At 47.9% G+C, this 23,822-nt stretch overlaps 2 protein-coding genes and 2 long non-coding RNA genes across 5 annotated transcripts; 3 read left to right on the forward strand and 1 right to left on the reverse strand.

Moving 5' to 3' along the window:
• Nucleotides 1-276: 276 nt before the first annotated feature.
• Nucleotides 277-2,237, forward strand: LOC128409315 (uncharacterized). The gene is made up of 2 exons (XR_008329216.1): nucleotides 277-734; nucleotides 1,184-2,237. It is a non-coding gene; the product is annotated as an uncharacterized LOC128409315 (long non-coding RNA).
• A 2,221-nt stretch (nucleotides 2,238-4,458) lies between these two features.
• On the forward strand, nucleotides 4,459-16,194 carry LOC128409222 (zinc finger protein 250-like). 2 transcript variants are annotated; one of them, XM_053379510.1, is made up of 5 exons: nucleotides 4,459-4,622; nucleotides 9,075-9,702; nucleotides 12,872-12,998; nucleotides 14,146-14,265; nucleotides 14,520-16,194. In XM_053379510.1, exons 2-5 carry the CDS (start codon nucleotides 9,172-9,174, stop codon nucleotides 15,875-15,877), a joined length of 2,136 nt encoding a protein of 711 aa, XP_053235485.1. In that variant the 5' UTR covers nucleotides 4,459-4,622; nucleotides 9,075-9,171; the 3' UTR covers nucleotides 15,878-16,194. The 2 variants fall into 2 exon arrangements, with proteins under 2 accessions (XP_053235485.1, XP_053235484.1); XM_053379509.1 differs by having other exon boundaries at nucleotides 4,459-4,618.
• A 2,518-nt stretch (nucleotides 16,195-18,712) lies between these two features.
• On the forward strand, nucleotides 18,713-20,039 carry SURF2 (surfeit 2). The gene has a single exon (XM_053379639.1). It carries the CDS (start codon nucleotides 18,728-18,730, stop codon nucleotides 19,568-19,570), a length of 843 nt encoding a protein of 280 aa, XP_053235614.1. The 5' UTR covers nucleotides 18,713-18,727; the 3' UTR covers nucleotides 19,571-20,039.
• A 1,400-nt stretch (nucleotides 20,040-21,439) lies between these two features.
• On the reverse strand, nucleotides 21,440-22,386 carry LOC128409314 (uncharacterized). Its single transcript, XR_008329215.1, has 2 exons — nucleotides 22,266-22,386; nucleotides 21,440-21,724 (listed from the first exon to the last, which is right to left on the reverse strand). It is a non-coding gene; the product is annotated as an uncharacterized LOC128409314 (long non-coding RNA).
• Between the last annotated feature and the right edge of the window lie 1,436 nt (nucleotides 22,387-23,822).

Below are 23,822 nucleotides of genomic sequence, written 5' to 3' on the forward strand. Positions count from 1 at the left end.
AGCAGGAGGGAGAGGGAGGGAGGGAATCGCCGGCTTGGTCACTGTCTAGCCGCAAAGTCACATGCTTTGAAAATCCGAATAGGAAAGCCGCAGCAAATGCGCAGGGAATCTCTGGGATTAGGGAGGAGAAATTGTGGGACAGCAGCCTTTGGAGGAGAACACCACACGGACGAGGGGGGATTAATAATAATAATAATAATACATTTTATTTATGCCCTGCCCTCCCAGGCAAGAGCCGGGCTCAGGGCAACTAACACCAATAAAATCACAGTAAAAACATAATAGGGGGGAAAGAGGGTGGGGGAGGGAAAAAATAATTTAAAATACAGGTTAAAATGCAGCCTCATTTTAAAGTAGCTGATAAATCAAAACCATAAGGGGAGGGAAACATAAGGGTCAGACCGAGTCCAAACCAAAGGCCAGGCAGAACAGCTCTGTCTTGCAGGCCCTGTGGAAATATGTCAAGTCCCGCAGGGCCCTAGTCTCTTGTGACAGAGCATTCCACCACGTCGGGGCCAGTGCTGAAAAGGCCCTGGCCCTAGTTGAAACCAATCTAACCTCCTTGAAGCTCGGACCTCCAAAATGTTGTCATTTGTGGACCTTAAGGTCCTCCGCAGGCCATACCAGGAGAGGTGGTCCCGTAGGTACGTGGGTCCTAGGCCGCATAGGGCTTTAAAGGTCAAAACCAGCACCTTAAACCTGACCCTGTACTCCACCGGGAGCCAGTGCAGCTGGTATAATAATAATAATAAATTTTATTTATATCCCGCCCTCCCCAGCCGAAGCCAGGCTCAGGGCGGCTAACAACACTAAAATAGTGCAACATTATAAAAATTAATTGAAATCAAAATTGATGGTAACCATAAACTAAAGTTTTGTAAAGATTGCCAAAGGAGGGAGTCAGGCTGCGCCCTCACCAAAGGCCTGGTGGAACAGCTCTGTCTTGCAGGCCCTGCGGAAAGATCTCAAGTCCCGCAGGGCCCTAGTCTCTTGTGACAGAGCGTTCCACCAGATTGGAGCCGCAGCCGAGAAAGCCCTGGCTCTAGTTGAGGCCAGCCTAACCTCTCTGTGGCCTGGGACCTTCAAGATGTTTTTATTTGAAGATCGTAAGTTCCTCTGTGGGGCATACCAGGAGAGGCGGTCCCGTAGGTACGAGGGTCCTAGGCCGTATAGGGCTTTAAAGGTATAGCACCGGGTGAATGTAATCCCGCGGCGAGGACCCCGTAAGGAGCCTCACTGCAGCATTCTGCACCCGCTGGAGTTTCTGGGTCAGCTTCAAGGGCAGCCCCGCATAGATCGAGTTACAATAATCAGGCCTGGAGGTGACTGTGGCATGGATCATTAAAGGATGAGCAAGCGATTCACAGTCCACATTAAGCCGAGGTGTGCCCAGGCCGTGTGACTTAATGCAGACTTCATGGCTACGGCATCTTAAGTGGTTCCTCACTGCCCTTTCCCTCCTGCCCTCTGCTCTGCTAAACTTCCAGCCTGATTTCTGGAGAAGTGGAAAGCTTTGCTGACCACTGAGCACCTGTGACTCTCCACTCAGGAAAGGCCCTCTTTTCTTGCGAGATGGTGGAAAAGTACACAGAGCTGGTAGGGTGTGATGGGAGTCATATTCCAACAAAAACCTGGAAGGTCGCAGCTTCCGCAGCCCTGACAAAGAGACTAGTCCTCAAGCAAACGGCAGCAGCGGTGGCGTGCGGTTCACAATTCCACTGCCCCTTTGACACATGTCTTTTAGCAAGGGGAACGAAACCCTAGTAGTAGCTTAGTAGCGGTTAGGGGTACAGGCTGAAGTTTCTAGTAGATTTTAAGTTTGTAGGGTATAAATCCGTAGCATGTACACGTTCCTTGCCACTTCTAGCAGGAGGGAGGTGGGTTTGAAGGGCGAAGAGTACGAAATGCGATGCTGACGAATGCTGATTTGTATATATGCAGAGAGTTTTAAACTTAAGATTTCTCTTCTCCCCCACTGCCCAGCCTCTGTGTCAGCAATTCTTCCAGGAGTGGCTCCATGTTTTGGGATTAGCTTTGCCCTAGGATAGGGAAATTTGTCATTAGAAAGACGTATGACTCACATAGCTATTAGATTTTTTTCGTTCCTAGGTAGCTTAGGGGTTCTACGATGATCAGATTTGGTTTGTTTTCCCAATCCAAGAATTTTAGAGAAAATGTTTTTATGGACATGTAAGAAACACTGATTATAACAAATAAAAAGGAATTCTTAAAAAATGTGTATGGCTTGGACATGATATACTTGGCCTTGGCCCAGTATACCTGAAGGAGCGTCTCCACCCCCATCGTTCTGCCTGGACACTGAGTTCCCTCCCTGCGAGAAGCAAAGCTACAGGGAACCAGGCAGAGGGCCTTCTCGGTAGTGGCACCCGCCCTCCCATCTGATGTCAAAGTAGTGTGGAACGCCCTCCCATCTGATGTCAAAGAGATAAACAACTACCTGACATTTAGAAGACATCTGAAGGCAGCCCTGTTTAGGGAAGTTTTAATGTGTGATATTTTAATTTAATTTTAATCTTTGTTGGAAGCCGCCCAGAGTGGGTGGGGAAACCCAGCCAGATGAGGCAGGGTACAAATAAATTATTATTATTATTATTATTATTATTATTATTATTATTATTATTATTATATCTTTGAAAAGGAAAAGTGTATTTATCATTGTAAACTCTTAATACTGTGGTGGTTTGTTTGTTAAGAGAGTCAGTGCAGTGGTTAGAGTTAGGGTAATCACTGTGGAACCTTCCAGATCTAGTTGAGATCCACTTGGAAACAAAGAGGTCCTTTATGGAGGAGCAATCCATCACTGGGGGGGCCACCACAGAGAAGGCTCAGTGCAACTTATAAAGAGCAGGCTTACTCAAGGTGCCTGGACTACAACTCCCATCATCCCTGGGAGCTGATGAGAGTTGAAGCTGCAACACCTGGAGGGCACCGGGCCTGCTGCCACCACTGCGTTAGACTATCATTACTATTATTATGATGAGTCTCTGTAGGGCTCCCTCAGAGTGCACGGTCAAGGCTGTGTCATCTGCAAACAACCCCTCTCAGATAAGGACCAGCGACACTTTCCTCTTGGTGCAGAGATGTGCCAGATTGAACAGACCCCAGTCGCTTTCTTGAATGGATGTGACTGGAAACAAACAGTGAGGTTATCTATCCATAGCAGTGACCAGAGGAGGAATGGCCGCTGTGAGGAGTGCAGAGAGAAGAAACGTTGCAGTGCTTCTGCAGCAGCACAACTGGACCCCTTCCTCTGCCCCAGCTGCAACAAAACATGTCTCTCCCCTATCGGTCTCTACAGCCACAGATGGATGCCAAGAATAATGTTGTTGTTGTTGTGCATTTATTTATTTATACCCCACCTTCTTCCCTGGCAGCTTACAGACAATAAATAATAATTTTATTATTTGTACCATACCCATCTGACGGGGTTGCCTCAGCCAGTCTGGGCGGCTTCCAATGTATATAAAAACATAATACAGTGGTACCTTGGTTTACAATTATAATCTGTTCCAGAGGTCCGTTTCTAATCAAAACAGGTTGTAACCCAAGGTGCACTTTCGCCAATGGGGCTTCCAAAAAAAATTTTAATTGTATTCCCCCCCCCAAAAAAAGGGTTGTAATCCAAAAAAAGGTTGCAAACCAGGACAAACACGTCTGGATTTGACGTGTTTGTAATCCAAAACGTATGCAAACCAAGACGTATGCAAACCAAGGTACCACTGTAAAACATTGCACAATACACATTTAAAAACTTCCCTATACAGAGCTGCCTTCAGATCATAGCTGTCAACTTTCAGATTTGAAAATAAGGGATCAGCAGCCTCGAAAATAAGGGATCAGCAGCCTCACCTGTCCCGGGGACAGTCTACGGGATATCTAAAAATCCGGGATAGCAGTGGGAAACAGCGCTGGGATAAGGGAATTTCCTGGAAAAAAAGGGAAGGTTGACAGCTATGCTTCAGTCCTCTAAAGGTGATATAGTTGTTCATCTCCTTATCTTCCTCCTCGTCCACCCCCCCCCCGGCCTTATTGCACATTCTTTGCACAAAAATCACTAAAATGCCAATATTATAAAAACAAGAGCATAAATGTCACGACCGTCTGAATTCGACCAGGATGTCGTTTGCCAGGATTTTACAACAGCTAGCGACCCCCCCAAGGGCTAAATGGAGCCTCCAGGGCCAGTGGCAGTCTATCTCTAAATCCTTGCAACAGAAAAAGGAGGCGGCGGCTCTTGCGCTTGCAGTCTTCTGTCAGAAGAGGAGGCTGGGCTTTTTAAGGAGAGGCGAGCCTTTGGGGTCCTATCCAGTAGGGTTGTGGTTTTTTGGGGAGTTGGGGGGAGTTGGGGGGGTGGAAATGACTTTCTCAGGGTTAAGGCGACAGATTCCTGTTTCCCAGAACAGCCTGGGAGGAAGGGGAGGGAGAGGAACCGAGGACATCACTTCCTATCCTGCCGGCCATAGGGGGCGTGGGGTTGGGGGCACCGGCAGGGTCCTTTGCCCCCCCCCAAGTAGCAGCCCAGCAAGAGGGTTGGGGGGCACGATGCCCCGTTGATTCCTCCTGCCCGCCCCCTCCACCTTTTGCAAGAAGCTCCTCGGTGAGTGCAAGGCGTGTTGCAATTGCCGAGGGAGGGATTTCAAACAAAGCTCCTGGGAAAAGTCCAGGGAGGCGAGAGAGCAAAAGATCTGGGGCTGGAGGGACTTTTGCATGCATATATTCTTATTATTTTCATGTTTCCAGCTGTTTTCAATTATGTGCAGATCGTGGTTTTGGAAGGCGATGAACAAAGCAATGGTTCTAATGAAAGAGGAGCGGGAGGCGGTTGGAAGAAAAGGCGTTTGCAAAAAAAAAAACTAAAAAAATCCGAGTTTTAGGGGAGGGATTCGCCAGCCCCGTTTTCATCCAGGAGCAGTATACGGCTTTAATGTGCTGCGACCCCAAAGCTGGGGGAGTGCAGGGGGGTAGCCAAGGATGTGACAGAAAATAATAATAATAATAATAATAATAATAATAATAATAATAATAATGACGACAAAATAACACTTCATGCACGAGAAGGAGTGGACTGCAATCCACAAAATGCCAGCCATTGCCAACCTGGTGCCCAGCAGATGCTTTGAACTACAACACCCAACAGCCCTGCTTCGTAGGGCTGGGGGTAGCTGTAGCTCCAACATGATGCCCTCCAGAGGTTTTGGGGGTACAACTCCAGCCAGCGCCAGTCCAAAACATCTGGAGGGCATCTGGAGCTTAGGGAAGGTTGTTCTGAAGAATAGGTGACCAGTTAATTTAATTTAAATTTCACAACGCTCGGTTGTCATCAAATCTCAGAGAGGCTTACGGAAAAATGCAACCATAAAATTAGGGGTTTTTTAAATAAAAAACAAACAAAAAATGCTTAAAACATTTAAAAATAATTAAAATGAACTAAAACCAGTTTTGAAAACCTGTCAGCCTCTCTGAAATGTGTTCCAGGGGACTGTTTGGAAACCAATTCTGTTTGCATAATTTTTGTTGTTGTTTAGTCGTTTAGTCGTGTCCGACTCTTCGTGACCCCATGGACCAGAGCACGCCAGGCACTTCTGTCCTCCACTACTTCCCGCAGTTTGGTCAGACTCATGCTGGTAGCTTCAAGAACACTATCCAACCATCTCGTCCTCTGTCGCCCCCTTCTCCTTGTGCCCTCAATCTTTCCCAACATCAGGGTCTTTTCCAGGGAGTCTTCTCTTCTCATGAGGTGGCCAAAGTACTGGAGCCTCAGCTTCACGATCTGTCCTTCCAGTGAGCACTCAGGGCTGATTTCCTTAAGAATGGATGCGTTTGATCTTCTTGCAGTCCATGGAACTCTCAAGAGTCTTCTCCAGCACCATAATTCAAAAGCATCAATTCTTTGGCGATCAGCCTTCTTTATGGTCCAGCTCTCACTTCCATACATCACTACTGGGAAAACCATGGCTTTAACTATACGGACCTTTGTTGGCAAGGTGACGTCTCTACTTCTCAAGATGCTGTCTAGGCCTGTCATTGCCCTTCTCCCAAGAAGCAGGCGTCTTTTAATTTCGTGGCTGCTGTCACCATCTGCAGTGATCATGGAGCCCAAGAAAGTAAAATCTCTCACTGCCTCCATTTCTTCCCCTTCTATTTGCCAGGAGGTGATGGGACCAGTGGCCATGGTCTTCGTTTTTTTGATGTTGAGCTTCAGACCATATTTTGCGCTCTCCTCTTTCACCCTCATTAAAAGGTTCTTTAAATCCTCCTCACTTTCTGCCATCAAGGTTGTGTCATCTGCATATCTGAGGTTGTTGATATTTCTTCCGGCAATCTTAATTCCAGTTTGGGATTCATCCAGCCCAGCCTTTCGCATGATGTATTCTGCATATAAATTAAATAAGCAGGGAGATAAAATACAGCCTTGTCGTACTCCTTTCCCAATTTTGAACCAATCAGTTTGCATAATTACTCTGAAGTAATTTCCTCAGTATTCAGTAGGGCTTACTCATTGGTAAAGGTAAAGGTAAAGGGACCCCTGACCATTAGGTCCAGTCGTGGCCGACTCTGGGGTTGCGGCACTCATCTTGCTTTATTGGCCGAGGGAGCCGGCGTACACTTCCAGGTCATGTGGCCAGCATGACTAAGCCGCTTCTGGCGAACCAGAGCAGCGCACGGAAACGCCGTTTACCTTCCCGCCGGAGCGGTACCTATTTATCTACTTGCACTTTGACGTGCTTTCGAACTGCTAGGTTGGCAGGAGCTGGGACCGAGCAACGGGAGCTCACCCCGTCGCGGGGATTCAAACTGCTGACCTTCTGATCGGCAAGTCCTAGGCTCTGTGGTTTAACCCACAGCGCCACCCGCGTCCCTACTCATTGGTAGGTGTGTGTAAAATTGTAGCCTTTCTTAAACCTTTGTTTTGCCTGCTTTTGCTTCCAGACGCAATACTTTTCGTCAGGAAAATAGATTGTTAATAATCCCCAGTGAATGGTATTCCCCCCCCCCCATGGGGAGCAAAAGATTAGGAAATAACTGGTGAATTGTCTTGAATTTTTATTATTGCATTTGTATCGCACCATTTTCTCCAAGGAGCGTACATGGTTCTCCCTCATTTAATCCCCAGCAAGAACCCTGGGAGTTAGGTTACTTTGAGAGGCAGAGACTGGCCCTGGGTCACCCATTGAGCTTCATGGACCAGTCAGGATTTGAACCCTGGTCTCCTTGTTCTTAGTCCAATGCTCTAACCACTGCACCACACTGACTCTTATTTTTCTTTTTGGAATGTGAGAGATTATCAGAATTTGGGAAGCCCTTCTTCTCCACTCACCCCACTCTGAACTTTGAGGGAGATTTCTGATGTGAGCTGTGTCTCAGAACATTTGCTTTACAGGAGAAGGCTCCAGGTTCAATTATCAGGGACTCCAGTTAATATTAATTATTGTTATTGTTTATTTCAGTTCTATGTTGCTTTACAGTTTTAAAGGGAAAAAATCCAGGATAAAATGTTGCTGAAGAAAGTCAGAGGTAAAATACCTTAAGGATATCAAAATAAAACATTGGAAAGGAGGCCAGCTCCAGAATGCACATTTAATGCAGCAAAGATAACAACAGAAAATAAATTGGAAGCTTTTCAAAAGAAAACATTACTAAAGGAAGTCAAATGTAAAATGCATGTTCAAAACAACAGTAAATGCAGATTTTAAAATAAAGTAATATGCCCAAGTGTCCCCAAAAAAGTTATTTATGTATGCTACTACTGTAGCCTGTGTTTTGTTAGCCCAAAAAAGGGAAAACGAGTGAAGTCCCAACTAAAGAAGAACAGCAACTCAAGTTGACAGAATATACGCAGCTTGCAGACTTAACGTATAGAAAATGAAAGCAAGAAGAACATACGTTTAGAGAAGATTGGGAATTTTTTATTGAATATATGGGGAAAGAATTCTGATACCTGAAAACAGTGGCAGCATTAAGATAAATTCAACAGTGTAAATAAGTTTAGATGGATGTAATAATGGAGTACTGAATGGTTTAGTTTACATAAAATATGCAGGATTTATGATATGTAAAATGAACCATGGAAAGAAGAGAAGTCACTGATATTATAAGGATGTTAAAATGAGTATTTTAAATTTCTAAATAGAAAATTAATTTTTTAAATAATAATAATAATAATATGTTAACACCATGAACTTTGGTGGTTTTGCAACTACTGGTCTTTTGCACTGACATTTCTCTCTCCTCGCCTCATGTTGGTTGGTTGGCATCAGCACAGCTAACTCAGGTCAGTTCCAGGGTTTGTACTATGCTCTTAGGCTACCTGAGCCAACATAGTTTTCAGAAAAAAATAATTGAGAGTATATATCATTGTAAAGTTAGCTGGGATGAGATTTCATTGCAATCTGATTTTGATCTCAAAGTCCCATAGATTCCCATGGGAGACAGAAGCAAGTTTTATTCTGAAATCTTTAAGATAATATTTTAGTTTTCTGTTAATGTTGCTTTGACTGTATACTCTATATTTGACTTTCTTCAGATTGTTTTATTTATGTTTTATTGAATTAATATGCTGTAAACCGCTTTACAGTGGGTGAATTTATGTGGGTGGCACTGTGGGTTAAACCACAGAGCCTAGGACTTGCCGATCAGAAGGTCAGCGGTTCGAATCCCCGCGACGGGCTGAGCTCCCGTTGCTCGGTCCCTGCTCCTGCCAACCTAGCAGTTTGAAAGCACGTCAAAGTGCAAGTAGATAAATAGGTACCGCTACGGCGGGAAGGTAAACGGCGTTTCCTTGCACTGCTCTGGCTCACCAGAAGCGGCTTAGTCATGCTGGCCACATGACCCAGAAGCTGTATGCCGGATCCCTTGGCCAGTAAAGCGAGGTGAGTGCCGCAACCCCAGAGTTGGCCAGGACTGGACCTAATGGTCAGGGGTCCCTTTACCCTTTACCTTTAAACTGCCTTGAGATTTTTCTTAAAAATATAAAGCGATATAGAAATTAAAAATAAATAAAAATGTTTCTAGTCTCTCCTAACCTTTTTAATGGTGCTTATTCCTTCCCTTAGGGAGAAGTTCACCGGGAACAAATTTGGGCCTCTTTGGCCTGCGGTGTGTGTTGTTTTGAGGTGCCTAACCACCCTTCCAAAAGTCAACATTGGACTAATGGTCACCCCGGTTGCACATGCCCGGCTTGGCCTGAGACACAAAATGGCCACTGAACAAGGCAGCGCCAACACCCCAAGCTTCCAGTTGCCGGCGGATCCGAAAGTGGGGGCGAAAATGGCGGAAGAGGAGCAGGCCAGCTACCTTGCCGGCAGGGCTGCGGGTCCTTGCATTCTTCAAGCCGGGAGCATGTGGGGCCTTGAGAGGAGAAGCGGGGAAGATACCCCGAATGGGACCAGCAGCATCTCCAACACTTGGCATCAATATATCCGGCCATTTAGCCACCACGAAGCCGAGTGGCCGCGGCAAGTTTGTCGGCAGCTCTGGGAGCTGTGCTGCCGGTGGCTGAAGCCTGAGAGACATGGCAAGGAGCAGATTTTGGACCTGGTGGCCCTGGAGGAGTTCCTGAGGGCCTTGCCCCCGGAAATGCAGAGCTGGGTCAGGGCGATTGGGCCAGAGGGTGGCTCGCGAGCGGCGGCGGCCGACAATTTCCTCCCGAGGGAAAGAAGCGGTGAGGAGCAAGAAGAAGAGGTAAGAACAGTTTGCTGCAAGCAATCTGAAGGGGTTGAGAAGGTATTGGCTGACCACTGTTGCGCCGTTCCTCTTTTTCTTGATTTTCGGGAAATGGGTGCCATTCCTTAAGTAGCCAATACAGCACCAGCCACAAGGTGGAAGCACCAGCAGGCTTAGGTAACCCCAGTCTATCCGCAGAAGTACAAAAAGGCTTTACAGTGGTACCTTGGGTTACATATGCTTCAGGTTACAGACTCCACACACACATGACGACACGGCTTTATTCCCCTCACAGAGCTACAGTTTAACAATGGTTTAACAGTCAATCAATCCCTCTTCCACGGGAACTCTGGGAACTGTAGCTCTGAGAGGGGAATAGGACACCTCCTAGTAGCTCTCAGCGCCCTTAACCACCTACATTTCCCAGGATTCTTTGGGGGAAGCCATTATAGTTGTACCTTGGTTCTTGAACAGAATCCCTTCCAGAGGTCCGTTCGACTTCCGAAAACATTGGAAAACCAAGGCACAGCTTCCGATTGGCTTCAGGAGCCTCCTGCACTCAATCAGAAGCCGTGTTGGATGTTTGGCTTTCAAAAAACATTCGCAAACTGAAACACTCACTTCCAGGTTTGTGGTGTTCGGGAGCCAAAATGTTTGAGTCACAAGGCGTTCTAGAACCAAGGTACGACTGTACTGTTTAATGTGGTATCATACTGCTTTGAATGTACAGTGGTACGTCGGGTTACATACGCTTCAGGTTACAGACTCCACTAACCCAGAAATATTACCTCGGGTTAAGAACTTTGCTTCAGGATGAGAACAGAAATCGTGTTCTGGCGGCGCAGCGGCAGCAGGAGGCCCCATTAGCTAAAGTGGTGCTTCAGGTTAAGAACAGTTTCAGGTTAAGAACAGACCTCCAGAACGAATTAAGTTCTTAACCCGAGGTACCACTGTATAAGGGGGTGCAGAAAACCTTGAAAGGGGAAAAATCTCAAAATATTCCCATAGAGGAATGAGCATTCTTAGGTGACATTTGAGCCCTACCTCTGAAGCGCTGTGACACCACTTTAGACTGTCATGAATTCAACCGAAGAATCATGGAAAGTGGGTTGTTGTTTATTAGGATGCCCGGAATTGTTAGGGGGCAATTCTGGGCATCCTAAAAAAACCCAAAAAAACACTTCCCAGGGATGGTAGGATGGAAGGAGTCTGTCAACTTGCCAGGGAACTGATAAGGTTCATTATTGAGTCATCTGCAGTTTGCAGAAAATGGCGAAAACAGGTTATTTATTGGGACAGAGTGATATTTGCAGCTGTTGTTGCAAAACAACGAAGCACAGGACAGAGCGAGGGAGAAATTTCTGGAACAACAGTGGAATATCAGCTTCGCCCAAGGCATGATGGAGAACAGCAACAACCGTATAGACATACCGTATTTTTCACCCTATAGGACGCACTTTTTCCCTTCCAAAAATGAAGGGGAAATCTGTGTGCGTCCTATGGGGCGAATACAGGCCTTCGCTGAAGCTTGGAGAGCGAGAGGGGTCGGTGCAGGTCGGTTGGAGAGCCTTCAGGAAGCTATCTGCAAGCCTGGGTAGCCCGCAGGAGTTCCCGCGGGGCTCTCTACGCTGCGGATAGCAGCCTGCCGCCCGGCACGCGGGGCGCCCTGAAGCAGAGCGCCCCTTGCACCGGGCAGATATCCGCAGCCTGGGGAGCCCTGCGGGAGTTCCCGCAGGACTCCCTAGGCTGCGGATAGCAGCCTTCTGCACAGAGCGCAGGGCACGCTGAAGCAGAGAGTCCCGTGCTTCGGGCAGACATCGGCCAGCCCCACAAGCTCAGGGGACAGCGGGGAGGCGCAGCGCCGCCATCCCGCTGTTCTCCGACCTGGTTTGGGGGGGAGGGAAATAAAGGAAAAAAAGTTTTCCTTTATTTCCCTCCCAAAAAAGTAGGTGCGTCCTATGGGATGGAGCGTCTTATGGGACGAAAAATACGGTAATATTTTACAATGACAGGAAGAAATAACATGGACAGAATAATTTCCACACACAGGAAGAACAAGGTTATAATTTGAGCGCTTCACTTGTAGTTTTTTAAATCATTTAATGTGTCAACACGAATAGAAGTTATTAATATTGCAGTTGTTGTATAATGGGATTATTATTATGACCGGCATGTAATTGAAATTAATAAGATTTTGGAACACAGAAATAAAGAAACTCATCAACCATCAATTCTAGCATGTGGGGGGCCCACTTTATCTAAATTATATAATTCAGTATTTGAATGATTTGTATTGGTAATTGTATTGTAAACTGGCTGTAATGAGGCTGTTATTGGATTGTAATGGAAAACTAATAAAAAGTATTATTTAAAAAATAAGAAAAAGAATTCTTAGGGGGCCCCTATCTACCACAGAGCTACAATCCCCCGAGCGGTTTAACATGCAATCCCTCTTCACGGGGAACTCTGGGAACTGTAGCTCTGCCTGCTTTCTAGCAGATCTTTGCAATAATAATAATAATAATAATAATAATAATAATAATAATAATTTTTATTTATTTATTTATTTATACATACATACATACATACATACATACATACATACATACCCTGCCCATCTCGCTGGGCTTCCCCAGCCACTCTGGGCGGCTTCCAACAAAATATTAAAATACAATAATGCATCAAACATTAAAAGCTTCCCTAAACAGGGCTGCCTTCAGATGTCTTCTAAAAGTCTGGTAGTTGTTGTTCTCTTTGACATCTGGTGGGAGGGCGTTCCACAGGGAGGGCGCCACTACCGAGAAGGCCCTCTGCCTGGTTCCCTGTAACTTGGCTTCTCGCAGCGAAGGAACCGCCAGAAGGCCCTCGGCACTGGACCTCAGTGTCTGGGCAGAACGATGGGGGTGGAGATGCTCCTTCAGGTATACTGGACCAGGCTGTTTAGGGCTTTAAAGGTCAGCACCAACACTTTGAATTGTGCACGGAAACATACTGGGAGCCAATGTAGGTCTTTCAAGACCGGTGTCCATGAGGACTAGAACCTTAAACAAGCGCGGAAGCTGCATTCTTTGCTCAGCTCCACATCCCATGCTTTTCCTACACTCCCTGCAAACAGTGGCACAGCCCTCGCTTGTGAGCGAATGAGAAATCGCGCTGCTGAGAAGTTGACGGAGCTTTCTCCTTTCAGGAGCAGGTGACTTTTGAAGAGGTGGCTGTGTATTTCTCCAGCGCCGAGTGGAGTCTCCTGGATGCCGGCCAAAAAGCCCTGTACAGGGAAGTTATGCTGGAGAATTACGGGAACGTGGTCTCCCTGGGTAAGGACGCTGTTCAAAAAGCACAGAATATGAGTACTGGTTATTGGTTTGGTTCATCTCAAGATGTTTTTGGCAGCTGAATTTCAAGACCTTCCCTGCTGGGGGCAGGAGATTCATAATCCACCGGACCCCACTGATGACACTTTCATATTTAAAGCTCTATGATAGCACTTTAAACAGTCATGGTTGCCCCCAAAGAATTCTGGGATCTGTAGTTTATTAAGGGTGCTACAAGTTATTAGGAGGCCCCTATTCCCCTCGCAAAGGGACGTGGGTGGCGCTGTGGCTTAAACCACAGAGCCTAGGACTTGCCGATCCGAAGGTTGGCGTTTCGAATCCCTGCGACAGGGTGAGCTCCCGTTGCTCAGTCCCTGCTCCTGCCAACCTAGCAGTTCGAAAGCACGTCAAAGTGCAAGTAGATAAATAGGTACCGCTCTGGCGGGAAGGTAAACGGCGTTTCCATGTGCTGCTCTGGTTGGCCAGAAGTGGCTTAGTCATGCTGGCCACATGACCCGGAAGCTGTACGCCGGCTCCCTCGGCCAATAAAGCGAGATGAGTCGGCCACAACTGGACCTAATGGTCAGGGGTCCCTTTACCTTTACCTTATTCCCTTCACAGAGGTAAAAGTCCCATAATTCCCTGGGAAGAGGGCTTGATTGTTAAACCAGTCTGGGAATTGTCACTTTGTGAGGAGAACAGGGGTCTGCTGTCAGCTCTCAGCACCTTTAACCAACCACAGTCCCCAGGATGTTTTGGGTGCAGAAGCTGTGGCTGCTGAAGGGGTATAAGAATTCTTTAAATGTGTAGGGGAATGTGGCTGGGGTCAGCTCCACGTTTGAGGGTGGACATGGCAAAGTGGGGAAGAGTTGCAGCTCTGTGGCTGAGCACAAAGTCCCAGTTTCAATCCCTGGCACCTCCAGGCAGGATTAGGACAGGCTCCTTGCCTGATTCCCCAGATAGCTGCTGCCAGCCAGTGAAGACAATACTGAGATAAATGGACCCATGCATCAGGTAGCTTTCCTGTGGAAGAGCCTAGCCACTTTTCTGGTGTCTGAAGAGGGCCAGTAAGGTTGAGTGGAGCCCTTTTCGAGAAGTCACAAAAGTAAAAAGGTTGTGCTGATGGTTTTTCGTTTTGTTTCATCTGAAGGACTTTGGCTTCTGAAACCCGAATTCGTCTCCTGGCTGGATGAAGAGGAAGAAGAAAGTGAGATATTTGTCCAGGGAGCTTCTGAAAGAGAGGAGAGATCAAGAGGAAGGAGTTCTTTGGGTATTTATTTGTATTCACTCTTATTTGATTTACACACTGCTCTTTAATAGGTTCCCAAAGTGGCTTACAGAAAGTCCAAACCACATGAAAACTACAGACACACACACACACACACACACACACACACACACACACACTGCTAAGCTATCAGCAGAATAAAACAAAACACCAGGCAGCGTTAAAAAAAAACCAGACAGAAGATTTTTAAAAACCAACAAAAATCTTATGTCACAATTCTCTGCTTCTTCCGGCAGGGGTTGAGAAGGGGTATGAGAAGCAGACGAATGGGCCGGAAAGTTCTAGAGACGTGGAACTGTGCAGTGAGGTTTTGTTGAGAAGACCTGAGCCAGAAGATGCGCTCGGTAGCGCATGGGCCGGAGACGCCAAGGGGCAACTGGAGAGCCGCTCGCATGAAAGCCAAGTCCAGTTCCTTAATTGCCTGGAAGGCTACGGCAAGCCTGAGGATTATTTGGCCCAGCTGGGACTCTTCCAGAGTGAGGGGGCTTTCGAAAGCATGAAGGCCTTCATGCAGAATCCTGACCTCCTTGTCCCGAACCAAGCGAGTCTTCCGGGACGGAGGACGCACCAGTGCTTAGTGTGCGGGAAAAGGCTGGCCAGCCGAGGGAAACTCATCATCCACGAAAGGACGCACACGGGAGAGAAGCCGTTTGCCTGCTCCGACTGTGGGAAGTGCTTCAGCCAGCAGGCGCACCTCAGCGGCCACCGAAGGACCCACACGGGGGAGAGGCCCTTCCAGTGCGCCGAGTGCGGAAGGAGCTTCAGCGACAGGACCTCCTTCAAGAGGCACGAGAGGATCCACACAGGAGAGAAGCCCTACGAGTGCACCGAGTGCGGGCGCCGCTTCAGCGACTGGACGGCCGCCAGGAGGCACATTGCGGCCCAAATGCGCAGCAAAGCCCACAAGTGCGCCGACTGCGGGAAGGGCTTCCAGAACCTTGAGGAGCTCTTGAAGCACGAAGAGGGGCACCCGAGCGACAAGCCCTACACGTGCTCGGTCTGCGCGCAAGGCTTCAGCAAGGCGCAGTACCTTTTCCGGCACGGCATAACGCACGTGAGGGAACGGCGCGAGCAGCAGCAGCAGGACCAGAGAGGCTCCCCTGGCGAAGGAGAAGCGGCCGCGCAGGAATCGCCGGTGTGCGCGAGGGAGGGGCGTGAGGGCCGAGGGTGCAGCGAAGGCTCGCTCGCCAAGTGCGCCCTGAAACGCGCGGGAGCCGGGAAGACCTTTGGGTGCTCGGAGTGCGGGCGCAGCTTCAGCCAGAGGACCAACCTGGTCATCCACTGGCAGACCCACACGGGGGAGAAGCCCTACGAATGCGCCGAGTGCGCGAAATGCTTCGGCACCCGGACGTCCTTGCGGAGGCATCGGAGGATCCACACCGGGGAGAAGCCCTATCAGTGCTCGGACTGCGGGAGGTGCTACAGAGACGGGACGTCCTTCCGGCGGCACAAATTGACCCACACAGGCGAGAAGCCGCTTCCGGAGAGCTTTCCAGCTCCAGCCCAGCTCATTAAACAGGAAGAAACCCACATGGGGGAGATTCTCTGGGGCAGCCCCAGTTGCAGGGAAACTCCAGCTCAACAGCCGTTCTAAAGGAGGAGGCTTCCGAGAAGGAAGTCACATAAGAGCAGGGGAAGGGAACCTGTGGAGCTCCAGATTTCCCCCCCCCCCCCAATTATTTTTGCTGGGCTACAACTCCCTTCCTCCCCCACCACTGACCATGCTGGCCAGGGAGTTGGAGTCCAACACAGACCTAGAGGGTCATTGTGTCAATGAAATACAAACTCTTGTACGGTGGTACCTCGGGTTACAGACACTTCAGGTTACAGACGCTTCAGGTTACAGACTCCTCTAACCCAGAAATAGTACCTTGGGTTAAGAACTTTGCTTCAGGATGAGAACAGAAATCTCACAGCTGGAAGCCCCATTAGCTAAAGTGGTGCTTCAGGTTAAGAACAGTTTCAGGTTAAGAACGGACCTCCGGAACGAATTAAGTTCTTAACCCGAGGTACCACTGTATTGGGGTAGAAGCTGTTTCTTATAAACCTGCCACATCCCCTCAGACCGCTTATCCATTTGAACCCCCCTTAGCCAAATTGTAGTTCAGCAACATTTAGAGTGCTCACAGCAGGCCACCCACCCCCCAATCCCTGGTTTTGCCTTTCCTCGAACCCCCAGAAAGTTCTAGCAGCCCATTTCCACCCCAAGTCATAATTGTTAAGTTTCAGAACTTTGGCCATGTTTATGCCACACATTTTAAGACGCCATGATACCACTTTGAAGTGTCACGGCTTCCCAAAAATAATTTTGGGAGCTGTAGTTTGTTAAAGAGTTGTTAGGAGACCCTTGCTCCACCCCCAGATGTACAAATTTAATAAATAGTAATAATAATAATAATAACTGTGGGAATAGTAACTCTGGAAGGGGAATAGTGGGGTCTCCTATCAACTCTCAGCACCCTTAGCAAACCGCAACTCACAGAAGTCTTTGGAGGGAAGCCATGATTTTTGAAAGTGCATTATAAATGGATTGTGTGCAGGTGGCCTTGGTGCAAGTGCCTCAGTTTGAATGTGTGCTGGATCAGTTACAAAGCAGCCTGGTATCTATAGGCAAAGACTGCAGCTTCTGAAACTAAGGAAATCTGGAAATTAAAAATAAAAAGATCTTGTTTTAAAAGGGATGCATATTACATCTTGTTTTGCCTCTAAGATTTGAGTATGCAGCAGAATGGGGGCTGGAGCAAAACACCTTAAAAGGACAGGACAAAAAAAGTGGGGGGGGGGGCAGGCTCTGGTGTCCGGTGAAGCAAAATTCTTTATTGCAGCTTGCTCTGTGGGTTTTGGAGTTTAAAACTCCTTCAGGAGCTCTTGGTGGAAACAACAAGAACAGTTGAGGAAGTTGGGTATGTTTAGATTGGATAAGACAAGACTGAGAGGAAGTATGATAGCCATCTTCAAATATCTCAAGGGCTCTCACATGGAAGATGAAGCAATATTGTTTTCTCGTGCTCCAGAGGGTAAAATCTGAAGCAATGGCTTCAAGTTACAAGAAAGGAGATTCTGACTAACATCAGAAAGATCTCCCTGACGGTAAGAGTTGTTTGACAGGGGAACAGTCTACCTTGGGAGGTGGTGGACTTCCTTGAAGTTTTTTAAGCAGAGGTTGGATGGGCATCTGTCGTGGATTTAGCTGAGATTCCTGCAATGCACGGGGTTGGACTGGATGACCCCTGAGGTCCCTTCCAGCTCTACAATTTTATACGTAATTCTATGGATCTCAGAAGCACCTCCCTGGCTTTTAAAGATGGCAGCAGCTGTGTTTAACACAGCGCACCTCCCACTCTTCTTTAAACAGCTGCCTGCCGTCTGCGCTGCTTGTTCGTTCAGCTGCCTGCCGTGCTGTTTTGTGTTGGAGATAGCTTGTCCCCCGAGAGGTAGTCATATAAACGGTAGTGTAATGACAGCCTTGCGTTTTCATGTGTATAGGAAGACATTTCCAGCCCTGGGAAATCATTGAATATTGTTTACTACTGGTATCCAGCCTCACATTTCTGGAAACAAAGTTTTTGATTTCTAATATTCAGCCAATTAGGAATTTTATTTCACTGAGTCCCAGACCCATTTTTAAGCACATGCGTTGTAGGCAGTGTGTCCTGATGCACCCCAGTCACACATTTCCCTGTCTGCTACCCTGAATAACGGATTAAAAGGAAGCAAATGATCTCCAGATGCTCAGTTGGGCAACATTACAGGGTTGCTACAGTCATGGGACTGTTTAAAGAATATTGGGAACCTGTTGTTTGTTAAAGGTGCGTGTTGGGTGATCTCTATCATTCTCACAGATCTGTGGTTTTTAGAGGGGGTTAACTATCTGTCCCTCTTATTATTAAAATTATTAGCCGTTTTTTGACACAGCAGTTCAAAGCAACTTAAAATATTTTAAGCAAAAACACACACGTATATAAAACCAGCATTTTTTTTTAAAAAAAATCTAGAATAAAAATACATTTCTTTAAAATAAAGAAGAATCCCACCCAGGCAAAAAGTTAAAACACAAAGGATTGAGGAGATTGCTTCTGCCACAAAATGGGGTGGGTTAATGGATTGTTTTTGTTTTTATTACGCATTTTTTGTTTTTATATTGTGATTTTAGATAGTGAATTACCCTGAGACCTGCAGGTATAGGGCTATATACAAATTTAATCAATAACAATAAACAAAACACACAGGGAACCACTTCGCCGCCTAAGTCTCTTCAAGATTCCTGTACAGAGTTGTCACCCAAACATCATCATCATCATCATCATTATTATTATTATTATTATTATTATTATTATTGAGAAACCATGTCCTCACGCACACAGGAGGGAAGGGCGCCTCGTCATAAACCCTCGCTTTTCGTCCCGCATATGGCGCAGATGAGGGCAGGGAGCCGGAGGTGTTGATGGATGCCAGGCCCGCGATCGTTTCCCACTTCTCTAGGACCGGCAGCCTGGGTAGCCCTGATTGGCTGCCGCCGCTCCTTATTTCCCTCGCGGCCGCCGTAGCCCCTCCCACAGCGGCCATGTGCGAGGCGGCGCGCGAGGGTCCGGCAGACGCCGTGCGGCGCTTCTTGCGGGAGCATCCCGCGCTGCGCCTCCTGCCCGCGGGGGACAAAGTCCGCTGCGCCCTGACCGGCCACGAGCTGCCCTGCCGGCTGCCGGAGCTCCAGGCCTACACGAATGGCAAGAAGTACTCTCGGCTGGTCCGGGCGGCCGGGGCGCTGGACTACGGCGAGTACGGGCCGCACATCGTGCCCAGCACCAAAAGCCCCGCGCAGCTCTTCTGCAAGCTCACCCTCCGCCACATCAACAGGATCCCGGCGCACGTCCTGCGCCACGTGCAAGGCCGGCGCTATCAGAAGGCGCTGAGACGGTACGAAGAATGCGAGAAGGAGGGCACGAAGTACGTCCCCGCCTGCTTGCTCCGGAAGCCCCGTGCCGCCCGGGATGATCCACCGGCAGGGATCCACCGGCAGTCCGATCGGAAGGGATCCTGGGAGCACCCGTCCAGCAGCGAGAGCAGCGGAACGGACGACAGCATGAGCGACTTGTACCCGCCTGAGCTTTTCCCGGAGAAAAAGCCAGCAGCCAAGGGAAGGGGCGGCGGCGGAGAGGTGGCAGAGCCAGCGGCGGATAAAAGTGTCGCGGGGGGAAAGAGGGGGGATCCCATGGAGGTGGATTTGCAAGCAGGCACCAAAAGGGCAAAGAGACAAGCAGGCCCCCGCAAGAAGAAGTTCAAAAGTTGAAATCGGAGCTTTGGGAGAGACGTCGGTGGGAAGGAGACGTTTCTTGACACCACAAAACACCGATTGTGTGCGGCCGGGGGCTGGGGAAAGAAGACTGGTTTCGTCTGGCCTAATTTTGTAAAAAAAACCCCAAAATGTATATATGCATGTCTAGTGGCTAGGGATGATGGGAACTGTAGTCCAGCCTTAGCTGGAGGCCCGAGGCTGTTGTAGATATTGTTCATACCTTAAGGGTTAAAAAATGAACCCCAGCTGGAAAACAGGCATCTTCCCATGTGTCCTGGTTAAGTGCATTGGTTGAACAGTGTTCAGTGAATTAGTTCAAAAATCTTGGGTGATTTCTAGTTCATCGGACCATCTGTCAGGTCACAACCTGAGGCCCATGGCATTATTTCAGAAATCCAACCCTTTGGGCCTTTTAAGTTTACAGATTGCAATTGTTGGGGGGAAATAAACCATTCATATTCCACTGTGTGTGTGGCAATGTTTTATTAGTCTTAGTATATTTTATACTTCAGCCCAGCAGCATGTGAACTTCTGAATACTTTTGGGGGGAGATTGCCAAGGATCAGGGTTTCCAAATTTGGGTCTCCAGCTGTTTTTTTGGACTACCATTTCCATCATCCTTGACTACTGGTTCTGCTAGCTAGAGATGATGGGAGTTATAGTCAAAAAATAGCTGGAGAGAGACCAAAGTTTGGGAAACCCTATTTTAGATGAACTGTGAACTTTGTTTTGTAAAGGGTCAAATTTGAACTGGAATGAATTCCTTTTTAAAGCAAACTCCAATTGCTGCATTTATAATTATGATTCTATCTGGTTAAAGGGGAGGGGAGCAAATGGGCTCTGCAATAAAATGTTGCGGTGTGGAGAACTCCCAGTTCAGGATTTAAAAATGTAATACAGTGGTACCTCGCAAGACGAAATTAATTCGTTCCGTGAGTTTTTTCTTCTTGCGAGTTTTTTGTCTTGCGAAGCACGGTTTCCCATAGGAATGCATTGAAAATCAATCAATGCGTTCCTATGGAAACCACCTTCAGACCAGGTCCGGGGACAGTGTGTCCCCCGACCTGTTCTGAAGGCTGGGGGGGGGGGACAAGGGCTTTTCTTCCCACCGCCAGCCTTCTGAAGGCTGGCGGTGGGAAGAAAAGCCCTTCTCCCCACCTCCCGCCCCGCAAGCTCCGGGGACAGGAGGGCTTTGCTGCCGACCGCCAGCATTTTAAAAGCCCCCGGGACAGCGGAGACTTCCCCGGGGCGATTTTAAAATGCTGGCGGGCGGCAGCGAAGGCTTCGCTGCCACCCGCCAGCATTTTAAGATCGCCCGGGACAGCGGAGAAGTCTCCGCTGTCCCGGGAAGGCAGGCGGGGGGGGAGCAAAGACTTCAAAAGCCCTCGGGATAGCGGAGAAACGCGCTGCGCTTCTCCGCTATCCCGGGAAGGCAGGCGGTCGGGAGCAAAGACCTTTGCCCCCCGCCGGCCTTCAGAAGAGGTGGGCGAAAGTCTTTGCTCCCGACTGCCAGCATTTTAAAAGAGGTACCCGGAGATTTCCCTATGAGCTTTCTTCTTGCGAAGCAAGCCCATAGGGAAATTTGTCTGGCGAAGCACCTCGAAAAACGGAAAACTCTTTCTTCTTGCGAGTTTTCCGTCTTGCGAGGCATTCGTCTTGCGAGGTACCACTGTAAAATATTAGGAAACATGGAGGCTGGAACCAGGTCTGGGTAGTTTGTCACTACCTGCAGCTTCAACGACAGGACAGAAAATGCAGAAAAACAAATCAAGAGTTATATAATTGGGTGGGAGCTGGAAGAAAGCTTACGAAACTGGCAGTAAGAAAACACACACACAAATCTGTGCTGCTCTTTCCAGAATATTTTATTTGTGGATGGTGTGTTAAACCAGAAGTACAGTTCTGCACAGGCTGTGAATGTAGGCACACCAAGAGAATATGAGGAAAGACACAACTCAAGTCTCCTAAGGAACTCAGCTTTTAAAAATGCAAATTTCTAGTCCTTGTGGATTCAGAGTTGCTTGAAAGACAATGTGGGTGATGCTTGCTGAAATCACAGAACCCAGTAAGGGTCCATCAGATCCCAGGGCTGGGAGGTAGCTGCAGGGTCCGGCATATCTCCTTCCTTCTCCCCATAATTTACCATATCTTTTTGCAAAATAGAAATAAACTGCAGACTAGGTTATGCCGAGCAAGATGATAATTTATTTAGGTAGCAAAACTTCCCCCAAAGGTTCTAGAAGAATTTTGAGTGCCTGAAAGCGAATTCCCCCCGCCCTTGTTGTTGTTTGGTCGTTTAGTTATGTCCGACTCTTCGTGACCCCCTGGACCAGAGCACGCCAGGCACTCCTGTCTTCCACTGCCTCCCGCAGTTTGGTCAAACTCATGCTGAATTCCCCCCCTGCAAATATTTATTTCTCCATGGATTATACATAGCTTCAGAAATATGGAATAATTCAAAATGGACCACACCTGCAAGTTTCTCCCTCCTGAACCACCAACACAGTGCTCTCATGACTGGGAAAGGAACAATTCTCCAATCTGACATGAGCTTACAGGGGTTTCTCTACCCACACCTGTTAAGAAATGGTTTTTAAAAAATCTAGAATAAAGGTGGCAGTCACATAACTAATGTGTGGGAGAATGTTTTTCAAAGATAGGGCTGCTATGCATCCTGATTTTCCCGGACATTACTGGGATTTCACATTTCAAAGGTGGAATTGATGTCTGGGGTGAATCTCTGAATGGTGGCGCTTTGTCCTGAATCTGGGGGTTGTCTAAAAGCTCAACAACTTTTGGCAACCCTAAGCAAAGGCAGCTGAATGGAGACTCCATCTCTAGGGCCAATCTACCTCTGGGTATTGGTTGCACAGGAGGGCTGTGTCCTTTATGCTAAGCTATGGCCCACCCAGAGGACTCTGGCTGGATGTTTGGAGGAATTAAGGAAGCTGGACCAGATGGGCTCTTTGGCCTGATCCAGATGTTACATTCTCCGAACACGTTTTAATAACTCGGGGACATCCAGCAAAGCAGGAAGTTGGAAGATTCAGGGCAAGCACAGAGTTTAACTTTGGAACTCGCTGCTGCAGGATGCAATGGCTTTAAATCACATTAATGGGGCATAAAGCTGGCTAAGTTCTACCTCCACTGCCAGAGGTAGTTCTGGATAACAGCTGCTGGGAATGGCAAGTGGGCAAAGTGCTATTGCACGCAGGTCCGGCTTTTGGGGTTCCGTTTTGGGGCACTAGGAAAGCAGGATGCTGGCTGGGCCTCCTGTCCAATCGAGCCTGTCAGGCTCATCCTTGTTGGAGGAAGAGCTTTACAACCCAGCAGGGATTGTGTGACTTCTGTATTCATACTACGTAGCCACCCTGAACAACCATATCAGCACCAGTAAGTTGATACTGAGACTGTTGTGGATCAAAATTTTAATCTATTTCCAACTCCAAGGTATTAAAATTTTGACCCACAACAGTCTCAGCATCATACTTTCACACACCCTACCATTCTGCAATAGTCCAAAATCCACACCTTTTTCGCCTATATATTTATGGCCGATTTGGGGTAAAAGTAAGTCCAGTCTGGTTAAGTCCAGTCAAATTCGACTTTGGGTTCAGCACTCATTTCTGCTTTCAGGCCAAGAGAGCCAGTGTTTGTCCACAGACTGCTTTTTGGGTCATGCGGCCAGCATGACTAAACAGCTGGCGCAACAGGACACCGTGACGAGTGCCAGTGCGCACGGAAACGCCGTTTACCTTCCCGCCACAGTGGTACCTATTTATCTACTCGCGTTGGTGTGCTTTCAAACTGCTAGGTTGGCAGGAGCTGGGGCAGAGTAACGGGAGCTCACCCCGTCATGGGGATTCAAACTACCAACTTTAGGATTGGCAAGCTCAAGAGGCTCAGTGGTTTAGACCACAGTGCCACCCACTGATTTAGGGACCGTTTTATCAGTCCTGCTAGCCAGCTTCCCACTGAGGCATCTGGTTGGCCACTGTGAGAACAGAATGCTGGACTAGATGGGCCCCTGGCTTGATCCAGCAGGCTATTCCTATGTTCTGTGTGTAAACAGGTGTTCATTAAACTTGGAATAGTCCATCAGGCTTCTTTTGCCCATGGGCAAACCTTATTTCTTAAAACAGCGGGCCAGGAATCTCAATCCACTCTCAGGTGGAGCTCAGCACCATCACCTGCCCAGTGCTTTCTCCTCACTCGCCTGCCTGGTTCCCAAACTGTTGGACCAATG

The sequence above is a fragment of the Podarcis raffonei genome, chromosome 2 (genome assembly GCF_027172205.1).
Source record: "Podarcis raffonei isolate rPodRaf1 chromosome 2, rPodRaf1.pri, whole genome shotgun sequence".
NCBI lineage: Eukaryota > Metazoa > Chordata > Lepidosauria > Squamata > Lacertidae > Podarcis > Podarcis raffonei.

Coding starts and splice junctions, on each gene's coding strand:
- LOC128409222 (XM_053379510.1), top strand. CDS start 9,172: ATGGTCACCCCGGTTGCACATGCCCGGCTTGGCCTGAGACACAAAATG. Junction 9,703..12,871: donor GTGAGGAGCAAGAAGAAGAG/GTAAGAACAGTT, acceptor TTCTCCTTTCAG/GAGCAGGTGACTTTTGAAGA. Junction 14,266..14,519: donor AAGAGGAAGGAGTTCTTTGG/GTATTTATTTGT, acceptor TTCTTCCGGCAG/GGGTTGAGAAGGGGTATGAG.
- SURF2 (XM_053379639.1), top strand. CDS start 18,728: ATGGATGCCAGGCCCGCGATCGTTTCCCACTTCTCTAGGACCGGCAGC.